This window comes from Plecotus auritus (assembly GCF_963455305.1).
Source record: "Plecotus auritus genome assembly, chromosome: 3".
In the NCBI taxonomy this organism is placed as follows: Eukaryota; Metazoa; Chordata; class Mammalia; order Chiroptera; family Vespertilionidae; genus Plecotus; species Plecotus auritus.
In genome coordinates this window covers 132,932,034-132,958,101 of record NC_137772.1, presented here as the reverse complement: position 1 = coordinate 132,958,101, position 26,068 = coordinate 132,932,034, and the positions used below count along the sequence as shown (strand labels likewise).

Sequence of the window (26,068 nt, the reverse complement as noted above, 5' to 3'; positions counted from 1 at the left end):
ATTGAGACATGTGGTGTACACCAAGGTGCCGAGTGCCCTGGGATTAAGCTCAAGGAAGGCACAGTGCTTTCCCCAAGTTGGCTGCAGCAGGAACCCTTTATTGTCTCCCTTCCCTTCCTTTCCCTTCCCTTCCCTTCCCTTCCCTTCCCTTCCCTTCCCTTCCCTTCCCTTCCCTTCCCACCCCCCAGACAAACCACTTAGACTGAAATCTTTGTCTCAAGGTCTTCTGTGACATTACCTGCTAAGGGTTGAATTGCACCCCCGCCCCCCAAAAAAGGTATGTTTTAAATCCATCTTAGTACGTGGGGGAAAAGTGCTTTAACCAAACCTCTGGGTTTCACAGGTGGCCTGGCTGCTGTTCATGCCCTTGCCCCTCCCCCTCCCCATGGCTCTGCTGGGACCAAGGCAGAGGCAGGTGTGAGGATTTTCTCAGTGAGGGCAGAGTGGCCAAGCTGCTTCTTCAGGGGGGTCCTCTCTCCACCCCTTCCAACGCCCACCCCCCCTAACTCCTCCCTTCCCTCCACCACTGCTCAAGTGTCAGCACAGGAGCCAGGCCAGTCTGGAAACCAGACCTTCCCTGCTCCCTATGAGATTGCTGTGTGCTTCTTTGACACACGGTGGCCGGGGGCTTTGGGCAAATCCCACCCCTTCTCTGATAGGCCCCTTACTGTGGAAATAAGAACACAGACTCTAAGGCCAGATGCCAGACCACCTGGGGCACCAGCCATGTGGCCACAAACAGGTTTCTTCAGCTCCCTGAGCCTCTTCCCTCACCTGTAACATGAGGGTGGGATGGGAGTGTCAGCTATTGTTACTATTCTTATTACTATAGAATTCAAACCCTACACCCCAGATCAAATTCTAACCAAACTAATAAACAAAAAGCAACAAAACAAAGAATATTATATGAGGGGATAGAATCAAGAGGCCCATCGATCTCCCATTGACTGCCTGCATGGCACTTGGTGTATAATGTCACCCACCACAGGCCACCAGGAGGGCCATGTGCCCTGCCAGCCCATACAAAGGGGCAAGTGTATGCAAGCGCCTTTGAGAGGGTGACCTTACACTCTGTGGCCCACCAGGCACCATTCTCTGTATCTCACACCCATTACTGGAGCTGCCTTTGGAACCCTTCCAGCAGCAACCCTCTTGCCCCCTTTGCATTTTGACAAGACTCACCTGTCTCTGCTTCCTGTGACAGCCAACTCAGAGCTAATGGTAGAGACTTGGGCTGCTGCTGCCTAGGGAGCATCCCTCTACAGGAGCTGGGTAATTAAGGAGATCTGATGGGTCCTGAAGATGCTTTGAGGCTTTTGATTTCCTAACTGTGTGCTGAGGGAGAGATGTGAGGGAGATCAGGGTGGCTTAGTGGCCGCTTTCAAGTTTGCAAGGCATATGACATGGAGGGAGCTACCAACTGTTCCCCATCTCTGCTGAGCCCAGAGTGAGGGGGAAATTAGCTTAGAAACCTTAGGAGGGGTTTAGGCTTGATCTATGAACTTTCTGATTGCAATAGTTACTAAGCTGTTAGAATTACTTTGGAAGTCTAGGAAATGTTCCTGGAAATGGTTAAGGGCTGGATAACTTCCATCTGTGTACAAAGGCTTTTATGGACTCATTCTTGGGGGAGAAGAGTGGTCTGCTCTGAGGGACAGGCAGATAAACAGTAGTTTCTCTGACCATACTGTTGTCTGTTTGTAGGTTTGTTTTTTTCTTAATCCTTTCACCTTTTCACCCAGCCCCCTTTCCCTTCCCCTTTGATAGCTCTGAGTCTGTTTCTATTTTGTTTGTTAGTTTCTTTTGCTCATTAGATTACACTTGTAAGTGAAATCATATAAGGGGTGGGGGAAGCAGGAGAGGATAAAGGGGGGGCAATCAATGGTGATGGAAAGAGACATGGCTTGGGGTGGGAAAGACACAATACAATATATGGATGATGTATTATAGAATTGTACTCCTGAAACCTATATCATTTTATTAACCAATGTCACCCCAATAAATTCAATTTTTATAAAAGCAGTTTCTCTGTTCTTGTTGTGATGGTGATGGCCCTTTCCCTTTGCCTTGGACCACGCCCCACCACTTCTCTTTTGCAGATGCTGCCTGCTACTCTGAAAACACTTTGAAACAGAAAGCTGTCTCCAGCTCTGAGTCAGGACATCCTGGGCTCCATCCAAATGTGAGACCACAGAGCTTAACACTGAGCTTCCATTTTCTTTTGAGTTGAAAGTAGATCGCTTCTGTTGTTTTGTCTTCCATTCCCTTTGGAAGACCCACAGATGCTGTGCAAAGATTGCAGGCCAAGACAAGCCAAGGAGTAAGAGGAAGGGGGCTGAACTCACCATGGGAATGGGCTTCAGGAGGGCTCTGCCTCCTCCTTTTTTCAGAGGGACTGAGAGTTTTCACAGGGAAATTACTTAATTTTCAGCCGTTTCCTGCTTGTTAGATTGAATGTAAAAGGAGGAATCAAGCTCCTGAGATGAAGTACTATAGGCAGGGCTAGATTTGCAAGTCCTGGAGGACATAAGAAAGTTCTGGCCTGGACCTATTGTATTTTTTTAAAATATATTTATTGCCCTAACCGGTTTGGCTCAGTGGATAGAGTGTCGGCCTGCGGACTGAAGGGTCCCGGGTTCGATTCCGGTCAAGGGCATGTACCTTGGTTGCGGGCACATCCCCAGTAGGGGGTGTGCAGGAGGCAGCTGATCGATGTTTCTAACTCTCTATCCCTCTCCCTTCCTCTCTGTAAAAATCAATAAAATATATTTTTAAAAAAAATATTTATTGAGCTATTGACATGCATAAATTTCACATACTTAAAGTATACAATTTGATACATTTTGTTATATATTTGTATATATGTGTGTATGTATATATATATGTACATATCTCCCACAATTAAGATTGCGAATATATCCACACCACCCAAAAAGTTTCCTCTTAATTCATTTGCAATCCCCCTTTTTCACCCTTCTCCTTCCTTATCTCTTTTCTGCCATTATAGATTATCTTCATTTTTTATAATTTTATGTACATTAAATCAAATAGTATGTGCCAGTACTAGTACTCTTTCTTGCCTGGCTTTATTCATTCACATGATTATTTTGTTGCTTGAGTCAATCAGTAGTGCCTTCCCTTTCCTGGGAGTAGCATTCCATTGTATGCACACAATACAATTTGTTTCCCACTCTGCTGGTGAGCATTTCTGTTGTTTTGGTTACTATAGCTAACGCTTTTATAAACATTCATGTGCAAGTCTTTGTATGGACATATGCTTTGATTCTCTTGGATAAAATGTTTAGAAGTGTGTGTGTGGGGGGGGCTGGATCATTGGATAGAAGTTTGTTTGACTTCTTAATGAAACTGATAAATGTTTTCCAAAGGGATTGTACCATTCTACATTCCCCGCTGCAGTGTAAGAGAGTGCCACCACTGTGCCACATCCTTGCCAAGACTTGGTATGGTCAATCTTTTTCCTTTTAGCTGTTCCAATAAATGTGTGGTGATATTTCATTGCAGTTTAAGTTGTATTTCCCTTATGACTAATGATGTTGAACATTTTCATGTAGTTATTTGATATTTATATATCAAGTGCCTGTTCAAATGTTCTGCCCATTTTAAAAATTGAGTTGTTTATCTTCTTATAAGTTTTGAGAGTTCTTTATATAAACTGAATCAAAATACTCTATCAGATATATGCTTTGCAAATATTACCCCCCCCCCCCGCCAGTCTATAGCTTAAATGGCATCTTTTCAAGAGCAGAAATTTAAAATTTTAATAAAATCCAAATTATTGGTGTCACAAATATGTTCTTGAGGTTTTATATATTTTGATTTTACATTTAGGTCTGTGATCCATTTTGAGTCAATTTTTGTATTGACATAATGTATGAATTGAAATTCTTTTTGCAAATAGATATCCAATTATTCTAGTACCATTTACTGAAAAGATTATGCTTTCTCTGCTGGATTGACTTTGTATGTTTGTCAAAAATCAATTATATATACAGATCTATTTTTGGATTCTCTATTCTGTTTTCTATGCCATGTATCTATTTTTCTGTCTTCATGCTGATTCCATACTACCTTGACTACTATAGATTCATGTCTTGAAATCAAGCAGTGTTAGTCTTCCAGTTTTGTTATTTTTCAAAACTGTTTTGGCTATTCTAAATTTATCTTTATTAGTATTTCCATACAAATTTTAGAGTGGCTTGTCAATTTCTATCCCTGCTGGGATTTTGATTGGGATTGAGATGAATCTATACATGAATTTAGGGAGAAATGACATCTTAGTATTGAGTCTTCCAATTCGTGGACATGCATATATCTCCATTTATTTCTGTTTTCTTTAAGGTCTCTTATCAATATTTTGTAGCTTTCAGTGAATAGGTATTACACATTTTGTCATATATATCCCTAAGTATTTCATAATTTTTATGCTATTATAAGTGTGTTTTTTTTATTTCAACTTTTTATTGCTGGTATACAGAAATACAACTGATTTTTATATAGAGCACTTGTATCCAAATCTTTGCTATTGTAAATAACGCTGCTATGAACATAGGGGTTCATATATTCTTTCTGATTGGTGTTTGAGTTTCTTAGGATATATTCCTAGAAGTGGGAAAACTGGGTAAAATGGCAGTTCCATTTTTAATTTTTTGAGGAAACTCCATACTTGTTTTCCATAGTGACTGCAGCAGTTGGCATTCCTACCAACAGTGTACTAGGGCTCCCTTTTCTCCACATCCTCACCATCACTTGTCATTTGTTGATTTGTTGATGATAGCCATTCTGACAGATCTGAGATGCTACCTCATTGTCACTAAATAGCCACAGCAATCTTGAGAAAGAACAAAGTTGGAGGGATCACAATACCAGATGTCAAGTTATATTACAAAGTCACTGTACTCAGAACAGCCTGGTACTGGCACAAGAACAGATATGTAGATCAATGGAACAGAACAGAGAACCCAGAAATTGACCCAAGCCATTTTGCTCAATTAATATTTGACAAAGGAAGCAAGAGCATACAATGGAGTAAAAACAGTCTCTTCAAAAAATGGTGTTGAGAAAATTGGACAGGTACATGCAAAAAAATAAAACTAAACCACTCACTTATACTATACACAAGAATAAATTCAAAATGGATAAAGGACATAAATATAAGATGTGAAACCATTAAAATCTTGGAAGAAACCTTAGGCAGCAAAAACTCAGACATATCTTGCAGCAATATGTTTCCTAGAGCAATGGAAACTAAAGAGAAAATAAACAAATGAGACTTCATCAAAATAAAAAACTTCTGCACAGCTAAAGAAACCATCAACAAAATGAAAAGTGAGCCTACTGCATGGGAGAAAATATTTGCCAATGTTACATCTAATAAGGAGTTAATTTCTAAAATACATAAGGAACTCATACAACTTAACAAAAGGAAGACAAACAATCCAATTAAAAATGGGCAAAGGACTTAGAGACTTCTCCAAAGTGGACATACTAATGGCCAAAAGACATATGAAAAAAATGCTCAAAGTCACTAGTCATCAGAGAGATGCAAATTAAAATGGCAATGAGGTATCACCTCATTCCTGAGAGAATGGCTATCATGTATTTCTTTTTTGATATTCAGTGTTTTTCAAGGAATTTGTCCATTTCCTCTAACTTGTCAAGTTTATTGTTATAAAGTTGTTCATAATATTCCCTTATTAGCCTTTCAATGTCTGTAAAATTTGTAATGCTTTTATCTTTCAAATTTCTGATATTGTATTTGGGTCTTCTCTCTTTACTGCTCTTAAAGATTCAGATTTTAGTTTAAGTTTTCTCTGTTTTTCTTTATTGCTTTCTATTTTATTGATTTTTGCTCTGATCTTTATTATTTTTCCTCTTATTTTGTGTTTAATTTGCTCTTCTTTCTCTAGTTTCTTAGGATAGAAGCTGAGGTAATCAATTTGAGGCCTTTTGCTTTTTTCTTATATATCTGTTTAGTGCTATAAAATTTTTTTCTTGAGTACTGCTTTAGCAATATCACTCAAATTTTGATATAAAGTATTGTGCTTTCATGTTCATTTAGTTCAAAATATTTTTTAATTTTCCTTTTCATTTCTTCTTTGACCCATGGGTTAATTCATAAGCGAGGTTCATAGTTTTCACGTATTTGAGGATTTTCCAGAAGTCTTTCTATTATTGATTCTAATGTAATTCCACTAAGATCAGAGCACATACTTTTATGACTTGAATCCTTTTAAATTTATTGAAACTTGTTTTATGGACCAGATATGGAATTTTTTGGTAAATATTCCATGTGCACTTGAAAAGAAAGTGTATTCAGCTTTTGTTAAGTGGAGTGTTTTATAAATGTCAATAACTAGTAGTTGACAGTGTTGTTTAAATCTTCTGTGTTCTTAACTGACTTCTGTCTACTTGTTTTATTAATTATTGGTAAAGGGGCATTGAAATTTAATATAATTGTGGATTTGTGTCTTTCTCCTTGCAGTTCTATCAATCAGTTTTTACTTCATCGTTTTAAAATCCAGTTATCAGGTGCATAAATGTTTAGGACTGTTACATCCTTTTGATGAATTGACTTCTTTATCATTATGAAATGACTTAATCTTCATTAATATTCTTTGTTCTAGAATCTACATTGTCTGCATATTAATTAATATGTAGCTTTCTCTTGACTAGTGTTAACATGGTATATATTTTTCCAACTTTTAACTTTTAACCTATTTATGTCTTTATGTTTAAAGTGCATTTCTTTCAGGAAGCATGTAGTTGGGTTTTCTCAACTTAGGGAGTTTCCAGGCTCTGCCTGGATTTCCCCTTCCTGTGCCATGACAGAAAAACTCTTTAGGCAACAGGACTTATATTGTTTGTTTCCCACCTCTCAAGAGCAGGACTTGGCTTAGTGTGAGGTGAGTACAGCCCCTACAGTGAAAATTTTAGATGATAAACACTCTTGGATACATAGTTTGAAAGTGGATTCCTCTTTACATTTTGGACACCCTTTACATTTTTTACCTCAGTCTTAAGAAGATACAGAGTTGTGCAAATACAGGGCTAGCAACTGAGAGTAAATGCCTCTTTTAATTTTGCACTTTAGGGCCTCACTCAGCTTACCCTAGTCTCAGTGCTGTCTTTCTTTGCCTAATATCCAGTGTCTTGAAGACCATTAAAAATACATATTTTGTCTGGATTTTTTATTATTTCAACTGCAAGGTTGAATACAGTTTCTTTTACTCCATATTTTCTGGAAACAGAAGTCTAGTACTCTTTATGAGATTTAAGAATCCTGGATATAGAGCTACCTGACTAAAATACGAATATTTTCAGGCCTTGCAAAGAATTTAGCAGGATTGGTCTTCTGCAAACAGTCAATGAGCACCTACTCTATGCCATATTCAGGGCTAGGATCTGGGGTTAAAATCAAATAAGACAAGGTACCCACCTATTCGTATTCATGGCTGGCTTCTTTAGAAATATTACATAGGCTCTTTTATACCATGCATCACTTGTGACATGGGCCAGGGAAGGCGGAGACCCAGAGAAAGTCAGACCTGGAACTGAGAGATCATCTTTACTAATTTTTATGCCCAGGGTGGTTCAAGGACTCACTAAGTCACACAGTTGGTCAGTAGTAGATGATTGCTATACCAGTATAGTCTGTTTTGAAGGATATGAAGGAGGGACCCAACCCAAAACACCTTCCTTCATGGCCAGCCACCATGACTAAAATCCCACAGACACTTATTCATTAAGGTTGGGGACCATGTTTTATTCGTGTTTCCATTTCTCAATGTTAGCTCAGAGCCTGCTATGTGGTAATCAAGAGATATGAATGAATGAATGAATGAATGAATGAATGAATAAAAAATGTTAAAATGATGAGCATGCCTCTGGGAGGTGACTTAGGTTGTTATCAGTTGGGGATGTGTAAGCTGATAACAGGCCCATAGCTGGGACCTATGATAGGAAGGCAATGTGATACAGTAAGTACATGAGTCTCTAACTATACTAGACCTTGATCTGAGTTACTTAACCTATCCCAAACTCGGTTTCCTCATCTGTTTGATAGGAATCCTAATTCTACGTACCGTATCGAAGGATGTCAGGTTTCAATAGAATGAAGTAGGTTAGGAGCCTGAGAATGACAGGTTTTATTAGCCTAATGTCTGTGACAGCAGGTGGGGATGAGACCTTGCAGACATCAGGAAGACTGCAGCTGCTCTGCTCATGCTGTATATTTACAGAAGCTCAGATAGCACCACTGTCATTATCCAAAGGCCCTCCCTGAGCTCAGCATTGCACGCAGATGTACCAGGCAGTGCACATAAATAAGCCTTGCAGATACAGCCCTGCTCTCTGGGGACTTACATGCAAGGCAGTTCCCCCTGGGAAAGACAGAATAAAAATGTTAAATCTGCCTCTGATCAGAAGATGGCCCACGTGCACATGTAGGGATGAAGGAAAGACCATTTCCTGAGTGAGGGGCTGGTCAGAGGAGTCAGGGGCTGGTCAGAGGAATCAGGGTGGGAGTTCCTTGCTCAGCCAGAGCACAGAGAGAAGGGGAGCCTGCTCTGCCCTGTCCCGGCTCTGTTCCACGGAGTCCATTCCTGGGGCCGAGGCAGTCATCCAGCTCCAGGCCCACGACTCTGGACAAATCTCACAGATGGAAGGTGCTGACTGAAATAATAGATGACTTTGGAGTCATGGTGTAGCTGAGCCACAGGCCCAGACTCTAATTGTCAGAGAAACCCACCTGGTGATTCAGTGATTTTTCTGCCTTTACTCTGACTGTGGTCACAGGAGACGTGATTTAGGACTTCACTTTCTCTAGTTTCCCATAAAATGCATTACAATGCATAGCTATATTTTTAAATTCAAATATTGTCATACATTTGAAATTTGGACCTAGTCCACTTCCCAAAAGTTCAGATGGAAAACTCCAAGGATATTGCTATTTTCTTTTATCATATTAACCCAATTTTTCACTAAAAACACTTAATGATATTAAAATGTCAGACGTCCAGACTGTTAGTGCGAGAAAGGCCTTTAAAGACAAGTAGGCCCAGTCTTCTCATTGTACAGATGGGGAAACTGAGGCCCAGACAGGTGACTTGTTCAAGGTCTTGTAAGTCGCAGTGCAGTCCAGACTAGAAGCCGGATATTGTGTGCCTTCTCCTATGACATCACATTGCACTGAACCTTCTGAAAAAAACCCCTTGAGGGGCTTTAAGAACCTGATTGAGCCCCAGCTGGTTTGGCTCAGTGGATAGAATATCAGCCTGCAGACTGAAGGGTTCTGGGTTTGATTCTAGTCAAGGGCATGTACCTAGGTTGCAGGCTTAATCCCTGGCCCCCCCAGGATTGACAAACCTGGATGGCAATCAATCGATGTGTCTCTCTCACATTGATGTTTCTCTCTCTGTCTCTCCACCTCCCTTCCACTCTCTCTAAAAATCAATGAAAACTGTCTTTGGGTGAGGATTAACACACACGCACATACACACACACACACACACACACAAAACCTGATTGAGGTCTGTGATTTGTGATTCCATGTTGGCTGAAGACAGAATCGCAAATCACAGAAACCAGGCCTGGGAAGCCCAGTACAATAGGAAGCTTCTTGAGGACAAGGTGCACTTTCTCATCCAGCCATCACGGCCTCCATGGATCCGTGGCAGAGGCTAAGAGCTCACTAAGAACTTGTTGGCTGTGAGCGATATAGGAGAGAGTGCATCTGAGTGAGGGGAGCCCTCCAACATTGGCTCAGGAGGAGTCAGGACAGTGTGGGATTAGTATCAAATACAAGTTAGGTGACCTTGCATTTAAATCACAAATTTTTTCAAACTGTTGTGTGGCCTTGACAACTCACTCAACCTCTCTGAGCCTCAATAAAATAGAGATGATAATATGTATTTCAGAGAGATGAGAGAAATAAATGATGACATATAGAGAGAGACCATTGCCTGGTGCCTGCCTACAACTAAACAATAAATGGTAGCTAGTCTATCAGGATCTGTTTTGTTGTTTGTTTAAATTGGGAGAAATTATTTTCAGGCTTCCTCTACCCATTTTCTTTCAGTCTGGAAGTGTCTATTTTCTTTACCCGCTCTTCTCTTTTCTCTTTGATGGGCTGGCTGATGAATTAGCGATCATGGCACACTTCCCCTTGTCTGAGCTTTTGCTAATTAAAAGGTGGTTGCTAAGAGATGCTGGGCACATTGATAAGCAGTTCTGTGCTTCTCTCTCATCCCCTGTCATTCTTTCTCAGCCTCACTTCATCCCCACCACACCCACCTCTCTCTCTCATCTTCCATTCTCAGGGTCTGAAAAGATTTGGAGAAATTGTCAAACCTGGATGGCTACCCCTGACCAGAAAGTGGTTTCTAGGCCCCAGAGACCTGCCCGGGGACCGAAGGGGAATGGGGCCTGCCTGGGTGCCCTGGACAGCCTGGAGTGTATGGAGACACAAGAGATGGTGCTGGCAGAGGTAGCCATGCTGAGGAAGGCACAGGAATTCTTCCAGACCTGTGATGCGGAGGGCAAGGGCTTTATCGCCAGGAGAGATATGCAGGTAAGAGAGGCAAGGCTGGGCCTGTCCACTTGGAAAACCAAATGGCCTGGGTCTCCCTGTCTCAGGTTATAACTTGTCCCCTTGGAAGCAACATCCTTAACAGAAAAGAGGCCATCACTGTGCCCTGGAAGGAGGCATCAGTCCAAGCTCTCCTGGTTCCCTTATTTTTCTGGTCTTTGCTGTCACACTCGGGGGTTATTTCCCCGCTCTGACTCAGTAACTCCCCAGGGTTGGGGAGACGGTGCTAGCAATATAAGGGACGTACGTCAGAGACGGTGAAGAACCTTCTGAAACAGGTGAAAAGGCACCAACTTGTTGCTTCACATCAAAGCTCTGCTGAAGTCCTTCCTGGGAGGTGCCATGTGTGTCAGGGCAGCACGCTGAGAAAGGCATTTCTGGAGCTCATCTTGTCTGTCCCTCGTGCTGAAACCCAACCACACTTAACCCCTTCTGTAAGCATTCCAGAGAGAGAGATTGCAGATCCTTGGTGCACACATCTACTAGTGTGGGGCTCAGCAAATGGTCTGCAAATGGCCAGACAATATATATTCTAGGCTTTATGGGCAATGTGGTCTCTATCCTGACTGCTCAGCTCTGCATGAGCTGTCATAGGCAATATGTAAATGAATGTGAGTGGCATTGTTCCAATGAAACTTTATTTATGGACACTGAAATTTGAATTTTAAATAATTTTCATGCATCACCAAATATTTCTTTAATATTTTTTCAACCATTTAAAAATGTAAAGGCCATTCTTAGCTGACTGGTCATACAAAAGTGGGATATGTCTGATTTATAGCTAGGAAATGATTTGCCCACCCCTGGTCTGGTTCTTCTTGGTGTCTCACTTAAGTCTCTTATGCTGCAGTCGTGATTTCACCCTGATGTGAGTAAATAAAATGCAGATTTCACTACAGCTCTATGGAAGCATCTCTTTTCCACATCTTGTCGTCACTTGCTCTGTCAAGAGCATTTTTGGAGGGAAACCCAGCTACACTATTAGAAGCAAGACCTACAAAGGCCAGGTTTTCTTTTTTTAAGTCCAGATTTTCAGAATATACTAAAGTTGGACAATGAAACGTAGACCTCATTAGTTTCAACCCCATTGCTGCTCACTTGTGTGAGTCACAAGGCGTGGAGGCTAAGATAACCAGATCTTTCTCTCCTTGCCCAGAGGATGGTGTTTTCTGGCTTCTCCCAGCACCCCTCCACCATCCAGTAGTTGCACAAATTGAGGTGAAAAGACCTGGGAAACAGAGCCAGCTAAGCCCACAGTGAGCTCAGACTTGTGGGTTCAATTGCTTTCAGTAATTGACCCTTCAATAAATATCTGTCACTGAAACTCATCCCCAAAGCCTCACTTCACGTAGAAGGCCGGATTTCATGTATTTTGTGACAAATTCCTGTCTGCGAACTTCGTTCACAGGTCTGGTAGTGGTGCTTGGTGGTCATAGTTCCAATGGCATCCTTAACTTTTGCTTCTCCCTTCTAGAAACAAAGAAAAGGGAACTCACATTTATTGGGTCATTCTGGGTCACATGCACAGTGCAACTCACTGTTTAGATCCCAGTTAACCTTCATTGAAACCCACTCTTCAATGAAAGGAGGCAGAGGCAGTGGGGAATCTAAGCTGCCAAGTATAAATTGTTAAAGAAATCATTTGTGTTTGACTTGGAATGAAGTCAGAAACATTGAGTGCAGAGATACCAACTCATCTATATCCTTCCTTAGTCTTCCTCCCTCATTCCTCACTCCTGACCCAGACTGGGGGGCGAGGGGGGGTTGAGGGGGGGAGGGGGATGGCATCCGCCGGCAGATGCGTGTACATTCATGGCACTTATTTCTACCAGCTCCTTAGTTTTTTGAAATTTCTGTGTAACTGTGGACAATGAAGCATTGAACATTCTTCATATTTTCAGACTAAGAGAGGGCTATTAAGAGAGAGAACAAAGCATGTCACTTAAGCACCATCTCTCTGATGCTTCCACTGGTCACGTCTGGAGAAAGGCAGGCTGGAAAGAGAGAAACGATGGACAGTCACCTCTCATAGTCGACCCCGGGCTATCTGTGTAAAGTCCACGTGCCCCGTGGTTCTCCTGGGAAGCACCTGCAGAAATCTGCCTACTGCCTGTCACTCCCACATCATCACCCCTTTGGTTGGTGGCCAGCTCCTTGGACCTGCCCAACACCACCCTTCTCACCATCAGCTCCTAGCACAACCTCATGGAAGCCGGAGGGAGAAGAGTTCAAAGTGTTCACACACACAAATTCAGCCACTAGGAAAGGCCCTTTAAAACAGAGAATGGCTCTCAAGGAAGGAGTGGCTGTGGGATGGAGAACTTAGGGGATGGAAGAGGCCAGTGAAGAAGCAGAGTTGGAACAAAACCACGAGAGCTCTCTGTCCTTTTGAAAAATGAACAGGAGAGTTAAGCTCCTTTCCCAGTGCTCTTGTACTTTCTCCTGATTAACAAAAACCCACGTGCAGAGCGTGAGGTGGACTTCCCAGTCATCTGTGAGGTGGGGGACAGGACCACAGTGGGCGGAGCCACAGAGGAGGCAGTCCACTTGCCCTGAGGAGCAGGGAGCCCAAAGGGAAGGAGAAGGGGCCAGGAGAAGCCTTTCTCCTTAGTGGTCCCTGGAGGGACTGAAGTGGCTGCACTGAGGGCAGGGGCTCCTTGTGAGGACATCCTGCTGCAGGGTCAAGAGGGTGGAGCCTGACCTGTGGGAACAGCTTAGGCAGCAGTTGAGGGTCCTCAGCTCCACCCATCACCCCTCCTTCCACAAGGAACCTCTCCAGGTTCCAAGGGATCACTCCAGGAAGAATGGGGGTACAGATTGCTTTTCAGGGTGGGGTCTGCACAGTCCCCTAGAGAAGCAGATGGCCCTAGAGGGCCCAGGCCCCAGGGCCCAGGGTGAGAACCAGTCCTGTCTCACAGGGACAGAGGGACAGGAAAGGCCAAGCTGGAGAGGGCACGGAGGGACTCCTGCATCTGGGGGAGGGAGTGGTGTGCAGGGTGGGAGGAGTTCTCTCTGAAGAAACCTAGAGCCTCAAAAACCCTGTTTCCCTGGTATTTTAGAGGAGTGAAATGGTTATCTACCTCCCAACGCTGCCTAGAACTCCTGGCTTAGCCATACTGTTAAGAATCATCTAGGCATTGGCAGATCAAGCGAATCTGGCCCAGCAGCTGTTCTTGCAAGTGAAGTTGTATTGGAACACAGTGTGCTCACTCGTTTACATAGTGTCCGCAGCAGCTGTCACTCCGAAGGCAGAGCTGAGCAGTTTGTGACAAAGACCGGAGGGCCTGCAATGCCTAAATATGTACTACCTGACCTTTTACAAAAAGAGTTAGCTGACGCCTGATTCAGGTAAACAAGAAGACTTTTAAAGATTTTTTTTGGGTAAATTAACCTGAGTGTTAATCCTGAATCTGCAACTTACTAGCTATGTGAGCTTGTATGTCTCCTCACCCTCTGGCCATGCTTCCTCCCCTGTGAACTATTATAGCACCTCGCAGCATTAGAAGAGAATAAGTGAGCAGTAGGGCACTGAGTCCTGAGACCAGACCTGGTGTGCTTCTGGTGCGGGGTGGGGGGGGGGGGTGAGGGTGGGGGACTTGTACCACATAAAATTTACCATTTTAACAATTAAGTGTATGGTTCAGTGGTACATATAGTTCAATATATCCACTTCGTTGTGCAGCACAGTCTTCACCACCATAGTCTCCAGAACTCTTTTAATCTTGCAAAATAGGAACTCTGCCCATTAAACACTGAGTCCCCCTCCCTCCCCAGTTCCGGGTAACCGCCATTCTACTTTCTGTCTATGAAGTTTACTACCTCATCTAAGTGGAAATACACAGCATTTGCCCGTTTGTGACTGCTTAGTTCACTTAGCAAAATGTCTTCAAGGTTCATGCACATTGTAGCATGTGTCAGGATATGCTTCCTTTTTAAGGCTGAATAATATACCATGAACCCACATGCTCATTTTGTTTCTCTGCTCACCCGTCAATGGACACTTGGGTTGCTTCATGTCTTTGAGTTTGAACAACAGTGTGCTATGAACATGGGTGTATAAATATCCTTTGAGTTCCAGCTTTAAATTATTTTGGGTACATGCCCAGAAGTGCAATTACTGGATCACATAATAATTTTTAGCTTTTTGAGGAACTGCAATGCTGTTTTCCATGGTGGCTGCTCCATCAAGCTGTGATTGCAAGTCATCTGTCCTTCCTCAGAGATAAACAAAGGGCATTTCTGCTGAAGAAGGCACCTTCCATTTGTATCTAGCCGGTGCTATTTTTGTTTGTGTCCAGTGTGCATAAGTGAAGGCAATTTTGCCTCATAGAAAATTTGGCAATATCTGCAAGCATTTTTGATGGAAACAACTGGAGAGGAAGGTGCTATTGGCATCTGCTCGGTAATGTCCAGGGATGTTGCTAAATATCCTATAATGCACAGGACAGCTTCTCCCCCACTGCCCCTCCTCCAACAGAGAACTCTCCATTCCAAGATGTCAATAGTGCAGAGGTTGAGAAACCCTATCTACACCAAAGAATCAGCCAAAACCAAGCACATCAAACCACAAAGCAGGAAAATGTGGATCCTGCCTCCAGGGCCTCACAGTCTCACCCTGAAAACCTTTGGTTCTGGAAGCTCAGCTCTACCACAGGGAAGACCTGGCTGGCGCTGGGACAGAGGTCTGAGCAGGATGCCGTGGAAGCCCCCAAAGGTGGGAGACTTCCATTCTGACCAGAAAGATGGAGCTCTTCTGGTTTTCTGTCTCATGAGTGTCCCCTTAGACATGGTTAAAGCAGTGCAAACATTTTCTTCAAGCTTCTCGGTGCAAGTCATGGGCTGTGACCCAGAAGGTAGAGGGGTCAGGCTGGGGTGCAGCAGAAGACAGTGTTTTCTCTGGCCCTGGAACCCGAACCCTCTGTGCTGCTGCTGCAGGATTGCACCCGGTTGGATTCCCCAGTTTATAAAAATCTACAGTAATGCTGCCCTAGCGTTTAGACCAGTGTTCTGTCAATAGGAGTTCAGGATCCCTGTGATCACTCTTAGTCGCTCATTTATTCAACAAATATCTAAATACTCCATGTGTGCGCCCTAGCTGGTTTTGCTCAGTGGATAGAGTGTCTGCCTGTGGACTGAAGGGTCTCGGGTTTGATTCCAGTCAAGGGCACATGCCCGGGCTGCAGGCTCGATCCCCAGTAGGGGGCGTGCGAGAGGCAACCAATCAATGATTCTCTATCATCATTGATGTTTCTATCTTTCTCTACCTCTCCCTTCGTCTCTGAAATAAATAAAAATATATTCAAAAAAATAAAATAAATACTCCATGTGTGTCAGCACGGGGCTGGATCCTGGGGTCACAGTAGTGAGGAAAAGTGAATGGGGTTCCTGTTCTCAGAGCTTCCAGTCCCCTGAAGATGCAGACATTCACCAAGGAACCACATCTACAGCATGTAAAATACAAACCCAGGTGAGACCTGTGAATGAGAGAATGGATTTGGGGAGTCTGTGTGTACTGGCCAAACCTGGGGCCACAGAGCTCCCTGAGCAAGTGAGACCGGAGCTGAGAGGGAAGCAGCAATTCAGAGTTTCTTAAAGGTGGTGAAGGGAGGCCAGTGTTTACAGGAGTCGCAGATTCTGAGGAGCTGGTGGGGCCATGGGCCAGGAAATAGGGCGCACTGACGTCCTTCCATGTCTCCTCCCCTCTGCCGGCCCTGCCAGGGGGTGGGAGTGAAGCAGGGGCTCTCCAAGGCCATACCTGGTGGTGCTGGCCAAATAGACGGTGGTGGTCGGTGGGCAGGTGTGGAATGGTAAGCAGATAGGGAGTGAGAGAATGGTTAACCAGAGGACCCTTGGACTGCAGCGGGAGCCGGGATGGGAAACTGGGTCTTCCTCCCAGCTCTGGTCCCTGCTGTGACTTCAGAGTCTCACAGGTTATTTGCACAGAGGAATGAGTAATCTTGACCAGACATAGCACACTAGGTACCCAGGGGACAAGACCAGAATAAGCTGCAGGCCCCGAGAGGCAAGACAAATATGAGAGAATTATAGTTACTAAGACTAAAGGATTTTTCAAATAGGACCAGTAAAAGGGGTTATGAACTCGCATGGTGCGGCTTGCGGAGAAGGCTGCAGAAGCTCTCAGTGCGAATTTGCCGGGATATGAAGAGTAGGAATTACTTGGAGGATATAATAGTGCTCTCCCATCTTCATTGACAACAGAAAGAGGAAACTGGGTTTGAGACATAGACAGAAGGATTGGGATTAGACAATGGGAAGGATTTGTGGTGGGAGGCGTTAGATGCAGGAATAGTGCCTAAGGTGGGCTATGACATAGCTTCTCTTGGCTCATCCTAACAAGAGAAAAGCTACCACGTGTGGGTGGTTTGGGTGAAAGCCAAGTTGAGGACCCCACCGACCTCTGCAGTTTCCTTCCCGCCCTTTTCAGGCTTCAGCACTGTGTGTGATGTCCCATCCCGTTTCACACCAGGTCCAGCAACCCTAGGCTGACTGGTGGGGAGGGAGGAGGATATTTCCAAAGAAAGGACTGGAATCAGGATGGGCTAGGAGTGTGGGTTTTTCCCCACCTCCAGTGTGATGCCTTTTGTTTCAGTGGAGCTAATAAATGTTCTGCTTGCAAAACTGATTCCTCACTCCCTATTCTCTTTCTGCGGCTTTTGAGCTGGCTGGTTTATGGATTGCTGGTAAACCAGAGACTCTGCTGTATGCTAAGCAGATGCACTTCTAGAATTTTTGCACACACCCTCACTCCCCTCCCTTAAAATAAAAACTCATTCATGTTTAATTTAATTCTTCAAAATGGTCTTCCCATTTTGTAATGCTTCATAGTCTCCCTAATGCACGTACCTGCCAAATTAAACTTTATGACGTATCAGCTAGCAGATTGCCACTGGATCAAGCCAAGTATTCTTGCATGTTAAGTTATGGGCTTTCACACCTGCCAGCTTTTTTTGTGTCCAGATGAGTATATACTTCCTTCTGGCAGCCCTGTGTTCATTATATTCAGCTGTCAGTCACTTTCACACCGGCAGGAATTCTGTGCAGTTGTCCTTTGGCTAACTGGGAGGGAGGATATATAATGAACTCTTTGGGGAGCCCTCATTTGGACTTAGATTATTAGGGTGTAGGAGGACATTTGTTTCCACCATACAAATTAGCCTTGGCTTGGACCACTGCACACCCGGCAGAAGGTGAGAGGCTGGGGCCACTGCACACTACGCCACGTTGCTCGTCATCCCATCAGTTGGTCCCTTCTGTTCTGGTCCCAGCCCAGGACTCAGGTCAGCATTTATTTATGACCTCCTCACACACCATCTTGTCCAGGTTCCTTTAAAACACAAATGCTCTCTGGAATTGATGCCTTAAGTCCGCAGCAGTTATCATCCAGTCAGGAATTAGTTGAGAGCCAGCAGGGAGCAAGAGTGGAGCACAGACCGGTGTGAGGGGTGCAGGTCACTCAGAGGGAAGAAGGGGCTAATCCAGTCCCCACTTGGAGCTGAAGGACCAATGTGTGTCCAGAGAACTTACAGATGTGGTGCTGGGGCCCTGACACATGAGTGGTCTTCATCAGGGAAAGCTCTGAGAGTGTGACCCACACCCACATCTCAGTAGGGAGGTAGCATGGCTGAGGAAAGGGGCTCAGGCAGAGCAGGAAAAACTGGGCACAAAACCTCCTTCTGCCGCTGACTCACTAAGTGGCCTTGATTGATCAGGCTCTCTCTCTCTCTCTCTCTCCCTCCCCCACCACCCTTCTCTCTCTTGCTTTCCCTGCCAGGCACTGTGCCATATTCCTTACATTTGTTAGCTCATTTAACTTGACAGCCTCACATTGTGTGGGTATCACCCCACAATAGGATTCAGTCCTGTATAGTTTCAGGTACAGTCGGTCCATTACAGCCATGAGGAGCACCAGCTTTGGAGTCAGACCTGCCTTGACTCCTGGCAACGTCATTCTGTGAGGTCCGAAAGGTTGGTGACGGCTGGTTTAAGGAAACCTTTGGAGCAGCGGTCACCAACCGGTGGTCTGTGGACCACTGGTGGTCTGTGAGGTCCAAAAAGTTGGCGACTGCTGGGCTAGGCAACCATGGGACAGGTCATTTAATTCACATCTCATCTATAAAATGGAGATAATAACATCCACCTCCGAGGGTTGTCATGAGAATTCAATACAAAGATATATTAACATAGAAGCTATATAAATATATTGATAAGTATATACATGTTTAAATACTTACTTATAACTCATTTAGCAAATTGCCTAGCACTGTGGTCGGCAAGCTGTGGCTTGCGAGCCACATGCGGCTCTTTGGCCCCTTGAGTGTGGCTCTTCCACAAAATACCACGGCCTGGGCAAGTCTATTTTGAAGAAGTGGCATTAGAAGAAGTTCAAGTTTAAAAAATTTGGCTCTCAAAAGAAATTTCAATTGTTGTACTGTTGATATTTGGCTCTGTTGACTAATGAGTTTGCCGACCACTGGGCCCTAGCACATTGGTAGGCACCCAATAAATGGTAGACATTCTAATATTTAAAGGAGGAGAAGAATGGTAAAGTGGTCTTCAGAAGCTCACTCTGGCTTTTGTAGGACAGGGCCAAGTCTGGCCTTTTTTGGCAGGAGGTCCCAGGCCATCCTCCATGATCATGAGTGTTAACCAGTGCGGTCTGGGTTGTTTTCAGAGGCTCCATAAAGAGTTGCCCCTCAGCCTGGAGGATTTGGAGGATGTGTTTGATGCCCTGGATGCTGATGGCAATGGCTTTCTGACTCCAGAGGAGTTCACCACTGGGTTTAGTAAGTTCTGATGGATGTGGGGGGCCCCATTGTTTGGGTCTACCTAACCCTACAGAAAGTGCAACCTGCCCACCAGATCCCAGGGTCCTGAGAGCACAAGCTTTCCTGCCTTCCTGACATGTTCAGGCTCTGGATTTTGTGGCTCTTTCATATGTCTTCCTTGGCTGCTCACACCACTGCTCTCTCAGTGCTTACCACACTGTCACTGCCAAGTTCCCTGCCACCAGGAATGGCAAGTGGAATCCAGAGAAGCTCTGGCAGAAGGCCTGGCATGAAAGGGGGAGCTGACATGAGATTCCCAGCCTCTCATTTCTGCCTTGGTACTAGAGGACGATAAAGTGGGATGACTGCATGGCTCACTCCAGCCTGACTCTGGCTGAGTCTCAAGGTTTAGGACTTTCTAGAGGGTTTGAATAGGACAGTCATTCCAGGTTAACCAGGAGGAAGGAGATCAGAGATCCATGAAGAAGAAAAGAAAACCAGCTATGCCATCAAATTAGATTGATCCAATATTGATTAGAGCAGATACTGATCAGATAAATCAGCAGGCATGTTTCACCACACATCTGGCACCTACAAGGCACCGTATAGTTTACTGTGAAGTATCTGAGGCCTTTCCTGACCTTTGTAATGGCCTTAGGAAGGTAAGACAGATTGCTGTATTACTAGACCGGATAAGAATGGGAAGAGTGCACCCAAAGCTATACAGTAATTTGCAAATGTGAAGTATAGCGATGCTACTGGTAGGTCCCAGTAGATGATAACATGGAGCATGAGCAGTCAGGTCACTGGGGTGTGATGGAGCAAAAGGTCTTGTTGTTTAGAGAAGAAATCAATGAAGAGATGCGTTCTAAGCCAGACTTTAAAGGACTGAGAACCACCAAGGTGCCAGAGTACCTGCCATGCATTCTGCCTTTCCCAGGTCCTATTCTAGCATTTCTGGCAGAGTCTCTTGGGAGTAGGAAAGATACAAAATCCAGAATATGTTATCCTAGGATATTTGCTATAGGTGGTTTCCCTTTTTCTTCTCTCAGATGAACCTCAAATGATTGTTGGCAACTGAGAAAGGGAAGGTCTTCTTGGGTGAGCATTGCTGATTCAGACCCTGTACCATGCATCCCCCAGGTCGTTTCTTCTTCAGCCAGAGCAAGCCAAGTCAGGGAGATGCAGGTGAACAGGCAGCCCAGCTCCAGGAGAAGGTGTATCAGTCCAGAGCAGAGGAGGATCTGGGTGACCTGGATGAAGATGAGGAAGCCCAGTTCCAGATGCTGATGGACAAACTTGGAGTCCAAAATGTTTTGGAAGAGTAAGTGGTGACAGTGATTTGGGGGAGGGAACCCAGCCTAGGAGCAACCTCTGTATCTGCTTCATTCAATCATTAATGTTTGTGAAGCCCCAGAGCCAGGCCCCAGGCTCCGAGCTGCCAGCTTCAAGACTTGCCCCATACAGCCTGCCCTTGCAATGTCCTGTTTGTGTGTCATGGTGTAGGGGCTCTGTCTCTACTTTTTCCACTTTTTTCATGGGAATCACCTATCTCCCTACTCTTTCACTCTTTGAGTTTCCTGCTGTTCATTACCAGCACAGTCTGAGGCTCAGTGAGGAGTGCTCACACATTAGAGGGCTGTGCCAGGCCTTGTGATTTTCGCAGTGCATTTTGCCTAAGGCTTCACCATCAGCTCACCAGCATTGCCACCTCCATTGGAGCCAAAACAGGCTCTCTGGGGCTGTGGTGTATCCCAGCCACCCCACTGTGGTATGCTCCTGGCAAAGGCACCCTATGTGGAAGTGTCTGCACATTGTATGCCAAGCCAAACCAAATCTGTCAGGAAGCTGAGGCAGGAAATTAACCAGGTTTTACCAGCCCACCACTTGGATAATCAGTAGCTCAGCTAAAAATTTTAGATGGAACTTCAAACAAAACATAATACTCCATTTTTCTATTTTTCGCAAAAAGTGTTTTGGAAGAAAGAGACAAAAGAATCTAAGCCCTAACATTTAAAATGGAATTAAAAATTATATAAAATAAAATAATAAAATAAAATAAAGTGATGGTATCACTAATGGAAACCATACAGTGACCTGAAAAAAGCATGGAATACTCTGCCCCCTATTTCTGTTGCCTTTTGCCTTTTCATTTTGGGGTCTATAGGTCTTGGGTTGGGTGTGTGTTTCATGAAGGGTAGGAGTGGCCTAATGATTGGAGCTGATGTGTCCTGAGCTTGGGAAGAGGAGACTGTGATAAGGAGGAAGCAGGAGAGAAGGAGCCTGCAACAATATGCAGGCCAGAGAAAGTGTCTGTTGCTCTGTGAATTTTCTAGCAAATGACAGGCTGTGCAAAGTTGATTTGCACAGCCTGTCATTTGCTAGAAATGACAATGATTTGACTGGCTGTGTTAGAGTTGAGAAAAGCTGGGAAAGCCTGTGCCAGGCAAGGAAAGGACAGGTGGAGGTCTAGGAGAGAGCCCTGCTGGAGGCTCTGGCCAGGAAATGAAATGATACAGTGGCAGCGGCAGCAGCTCTGCTCAGGCCTGGAGGGCTGGTGCAGGCGCAAATCTGCAGAACTGGAGTGGGATAGGCAGGTGTGTTGGGGGCGCAGGTATGTGGGAAGCTCATTAGTCAGACACCTGACTCAGCTTCTCCAGGGACAAGTGGCCAGAGTACAGTGACCACTGCCAGTGGCTGCGTAAAGCCTCCTCCTAGAGGAGGGGGAAGGAGAGGGCAGTGTGGGTGAGCCAAGGGACTGTAATGACAGAGTGGTGCCTCTCTATCCCCCATCACTTCCGGAACAGCCACCTTCCTGGCAGGGCTCGCAAATGAGAGTTCACCAGATGTTACTCTGGAGACTTATGTCAGAGGCAGAACCCAGTCACATGAGATTCCTGGAGAAGAGAAGGCTCTGGGGAAGGTTTCAAGAGTGGCCTACAAAAATTGATACATAGAAGATGGTGGCCAGCAATTTCCATCCTCATTGAGGTTGAACAAGATGGAAGAGGGCTTAAGTTTCAGCATGAGGGTTGTGACTGTGGGACTCCAGATAAGGAAATAGATCTAGGAGACTGTGAAAACTAAGATTTCATGTGCCAAGATGGTTTGCATGTTGTCTTGGAAGCAAAGAGATGGACAGGTTGACCACCCGAATCCCTTCTAGCTCCATACTCCTATATCTTTCCAGAGGAGTACCCTTGGTGTAGAATGGACATCTGAAGTCCTACCTTTTTTTGATAGTTTGATTCATTGAGTGATTTTGTTGTTTATGTGCCTGGCTTATTATTTTTTACCAAGGGTTTAAAGACTTGTCTTTTCTCTAGAAATCTGGGGGAGGTGATGTGGCCATTAATAAGCAGTTCAAGAGCTTTGGAAAAGGGTCAAATGGGTCTGCAAATCTCACTGGAGGTTCTAGCCCAATTGGTGGTTCTGTCAGGCTCCATTAGGAACTTGACAGATGTGAAAAGACTGACCTAGGCTAGTAAGATGGATCTTTTTATAATGCAATTACTCATAAGGAGAGCAACCTGTCATAGTGACAGGAGGCCATTGTGGTATCACCCTGAGACCTTTTAGCACTGAAACTTTTGTGCCATATCCAAAGTGGATAGCCACAACATGTTCTGTGTGGGGAAAATGGAGCTCATTATGGGAAATAAGGAAGCTCCTTACCTCTCCTTCATTTTTTTCCCCAGATTTCTTCATGCCATCCAGTTCAATGCTAGTTTTTCAACAGATAATAAATACTTGTTTGGTAGATGCATGGGTGGATAAATGGATGGATGAGTGGATCAATAAATGGATGGGTGGGTAGGTGGGTGGATAAATGAGTGGGTGGGTGAGTAGATAGATGGATGGATGGATAGATAGATGGACAGATAGGTGGTCTAGATGAGTTGGTGGATCTTTGGATGAGATGGAGCAAGGGAAGGAAGGAAGGAAGGAGGGAGGGATAATTGGACAGATGATAAGATAACTAACCAGAGGTAGGTCTCAGTTTGTCTCTTCTCATAGAGTAATATCTATATTCCTGGCACATTAGTAACATGATACTATCAAATATCACTTCTGAGGAAAGTTTCTCAAGTATGGTGCTTGTGATGTAAGCACAAAGGATTTTATTCATTACCATGAGGGTTTCTGGTCATAGCTACCCTCATATCATAGTGGTTGTAGGATTTAATGGAGTGCAAATCAGATTGCTGTCTAGCTCAGTGGGATCATTGGCTGTAGATTACTGAGTTTCTCCAGAGAGGGGAGCAGGGTCCATGGTGTACACCACCTCCCTATTCCTCCCTGCTGGTCAGCATGACTCTAGTTGTCTATGCTGCTGTGCATGAACATATGAACGTGCCCTGTATGCCTGTGTTTTTTTTTTGGGGGGGGGCAGTTTCTGGCCATGTCTCTCTATGTCTTTGTCTCTCTGTCTGCTCTTTCCCTCCTGACTTTGTCTTTCCATGTGTGTGCACACATCTTTCAGACTTGCCGCTTCCCCTCCTTTCACCTGTCAGTCATTCCTGCTGCCACCAGGCCTCAGTGGGGTGTTGCCTATTCTCTTCCTTTTCCCACAGTGACAATTGCTTCTGCCATCCATCAAATGGCATGTCTTTCCCTCTCAGCTGTGAGGACCTTTCTTCCTAGGGCGACAAGCTCTTTTCTGTGGTTCCACAGCCTTTGTCCTCACATGCACCAGATTCCTGTCCTCCTTTCTTCTTCTGGGCATCTGAGATGTGCCCAGCACGCAGCTGTGCACGCTCAGCACCACCAGCCCATAGAGAAAGACAGGGCAGTGGAAGCAGCCAATGAAACAGATAAGGAGGTCAACACAGGAGCCAGACAGCCCGAGTGTGCCTCCCAGTTCCATCCTTTACCAGCCGAGTGGTCTGAGACAGCTCCTCCACCTCTCCTCTCCTCATCTGTCACCTCATCTCTAAATGGGTGATGGCAGCACCTGCCACAGAGGTTGCTATGAGATAAAATGAGCTAATATGGTCACAGCAAGCACTTGATAAAGGTTAGCCACTATCGTCATTATAATGATGATGATGCTGTTTCTGGCTGCCTGTTTCACAGCTGGGGACTTCTGTGTTCCCTTAAAGCCTCATTTCCACACTCCTACATTAACGTCCCTTTCCTCTTGCAGTGAAAGTGACGTAAAGCAACTCTGGCTGCAGCTGAAGAAGGATGAGCCTCACTTACTGTCCAACTTCGAGGATTTCCTGACCAGAATCTTCTCCCAGCTCCAAGAAGCCCATGAGGAGAAGAATGAACTGGAGTGTGCCCTGAAAAAGTGGGTGCCCACAGCTGCTCTCTGTCCATCTGTGTGAAAAACAGGAATGCAAATGGCACTTTCTCTTATATTCTGTAAGAATGGGAGCCAGAGTGGGAGCCGGCCCCATTGCTGTCATAATGTGTGTGTGTGTGCGTGTGTGTGTATCTATATCTATATCTATATCTATAACTATATCTATATCTATATCTATATCTATATCTATATCTATATCTATATCTATATCTATATCTATATCTATATTTAAGCCCTTGCTCACATTTGTTAGGCCCTCACCATATGCTAGGCGCTATTCTAAATGCTTTATATACACTAGCTCATTTGGATTTATTTTATTTTACTTTTTAATTAATTAATTTTTTAATTCTCACCCAAGGATATGTGTGTGTGTTTAATTTATTTTAGAGAGAAAGAAGAGAGAGAGAGAGAGAGAGAGAGAGAGAGAGAGAGAGAGAGAGAAAGAGAAACATGATCAGTTGCTGCCCATATGCACCCCAACTGGGGATTGAACTCACAGCCTTTTGGTGCACAGGATGATGCTCCAACCACCTGAGTCATCCGGATGACCAACTGAGTCATCCACTCATTTGGATTTATTTTTATCTTCATCACAGATGAAGAAATCAAGGGACTGAAAGTTTAAGTAACAAGCCCCAGAATACACATCTTATAAGTGGCAGAGTCGGGGTTCAGAGGGAGACAGCCTGGCACTGAGACCAGTTGGAAAACCACTCTACCTACCTCTAGACAGGAAGGTTCCAGCATACTGGACCTACACTCCCAACTCTGGACTGGCCCTTGGTTCACTGAATTCCCCCCTCTGATCACACTCTGCCATCATAGCTTGTGTCTCTCCTGCTGCCCTCTTTACCCTCAGGGCCTCTCTAGGTAACTAGCAATTTCTAGGATTCCTCCTTTGCCTGGAGGAGGCAAGACCAGGCCAGTCAGTGAACACTAACACCTGAAGAGGCTGCTTAGGAATCACATGGGAGTCAGCCAGGCACCTGTTGGCCACAGATGCAGAACCAGCCTATTCACCTGGAGCAGTGGTCGGCAAACTGTGGCTCGTGAATCACATGCGGCTTGCGAGCCGCGGTTTGCCGCTCTGTTGACTAATGAGTTTGCCGACCACAGACCTGGAGTAAGGGAATGAGTGTACCATTTGGGTGCTGTCCTTGTACACAGCCATTGAATGTATATTACAGCAGTGAGCTCGTGCACTACGAAACATGGTGTAACTAAGGATGATGCATAATCCTGAATGTGTAGCCAAAATGCATGGCTGCGTTTGGGTAAAGCTCAGAAGCATGCCTCGGCCACAGACTCGTCCCCACCTGGAGACCTGCCTATATTCCATAGGAATCCTCAGCAATTCCAACACAG

The 26,068-nt window shown here is 44.7% G+C and overlaps 1 protein-coding gene across 1 annotated transcript in view; it reads left to right on the top strand.

The window, feature by feature from the left end:
• Positions 1-10,372: 10,372 nt before the first annotated feature.
• The window catches only part of CRACR2A (calcium release activated channel regulator 2A), a gene marked incomplete at both ends in the record, with an annotated part of 77,577 nt that continues 61,881 nt past the window's right edge, over positions 10,373-26,068 (top strand). The window contains 4 exons of the mRNA XM_080660335.1: positions 10,373-10,588; positions 19,299-19,410; positions 20,536-20,716; positions 24,539-24,685. Of these exons, the coding sequence (XP_080516461.1) occupies positions 10,373-10,588; positions 19,299-19,410; positions 20,536-20,716; positions 24,539-24,685 (656 nt within the window). The remainder of the gene's footprint in view (positions 10,589-19,298; positions 19,411-20,535; positions 20,717-24,538; positions 24,686-26,068) is intronic.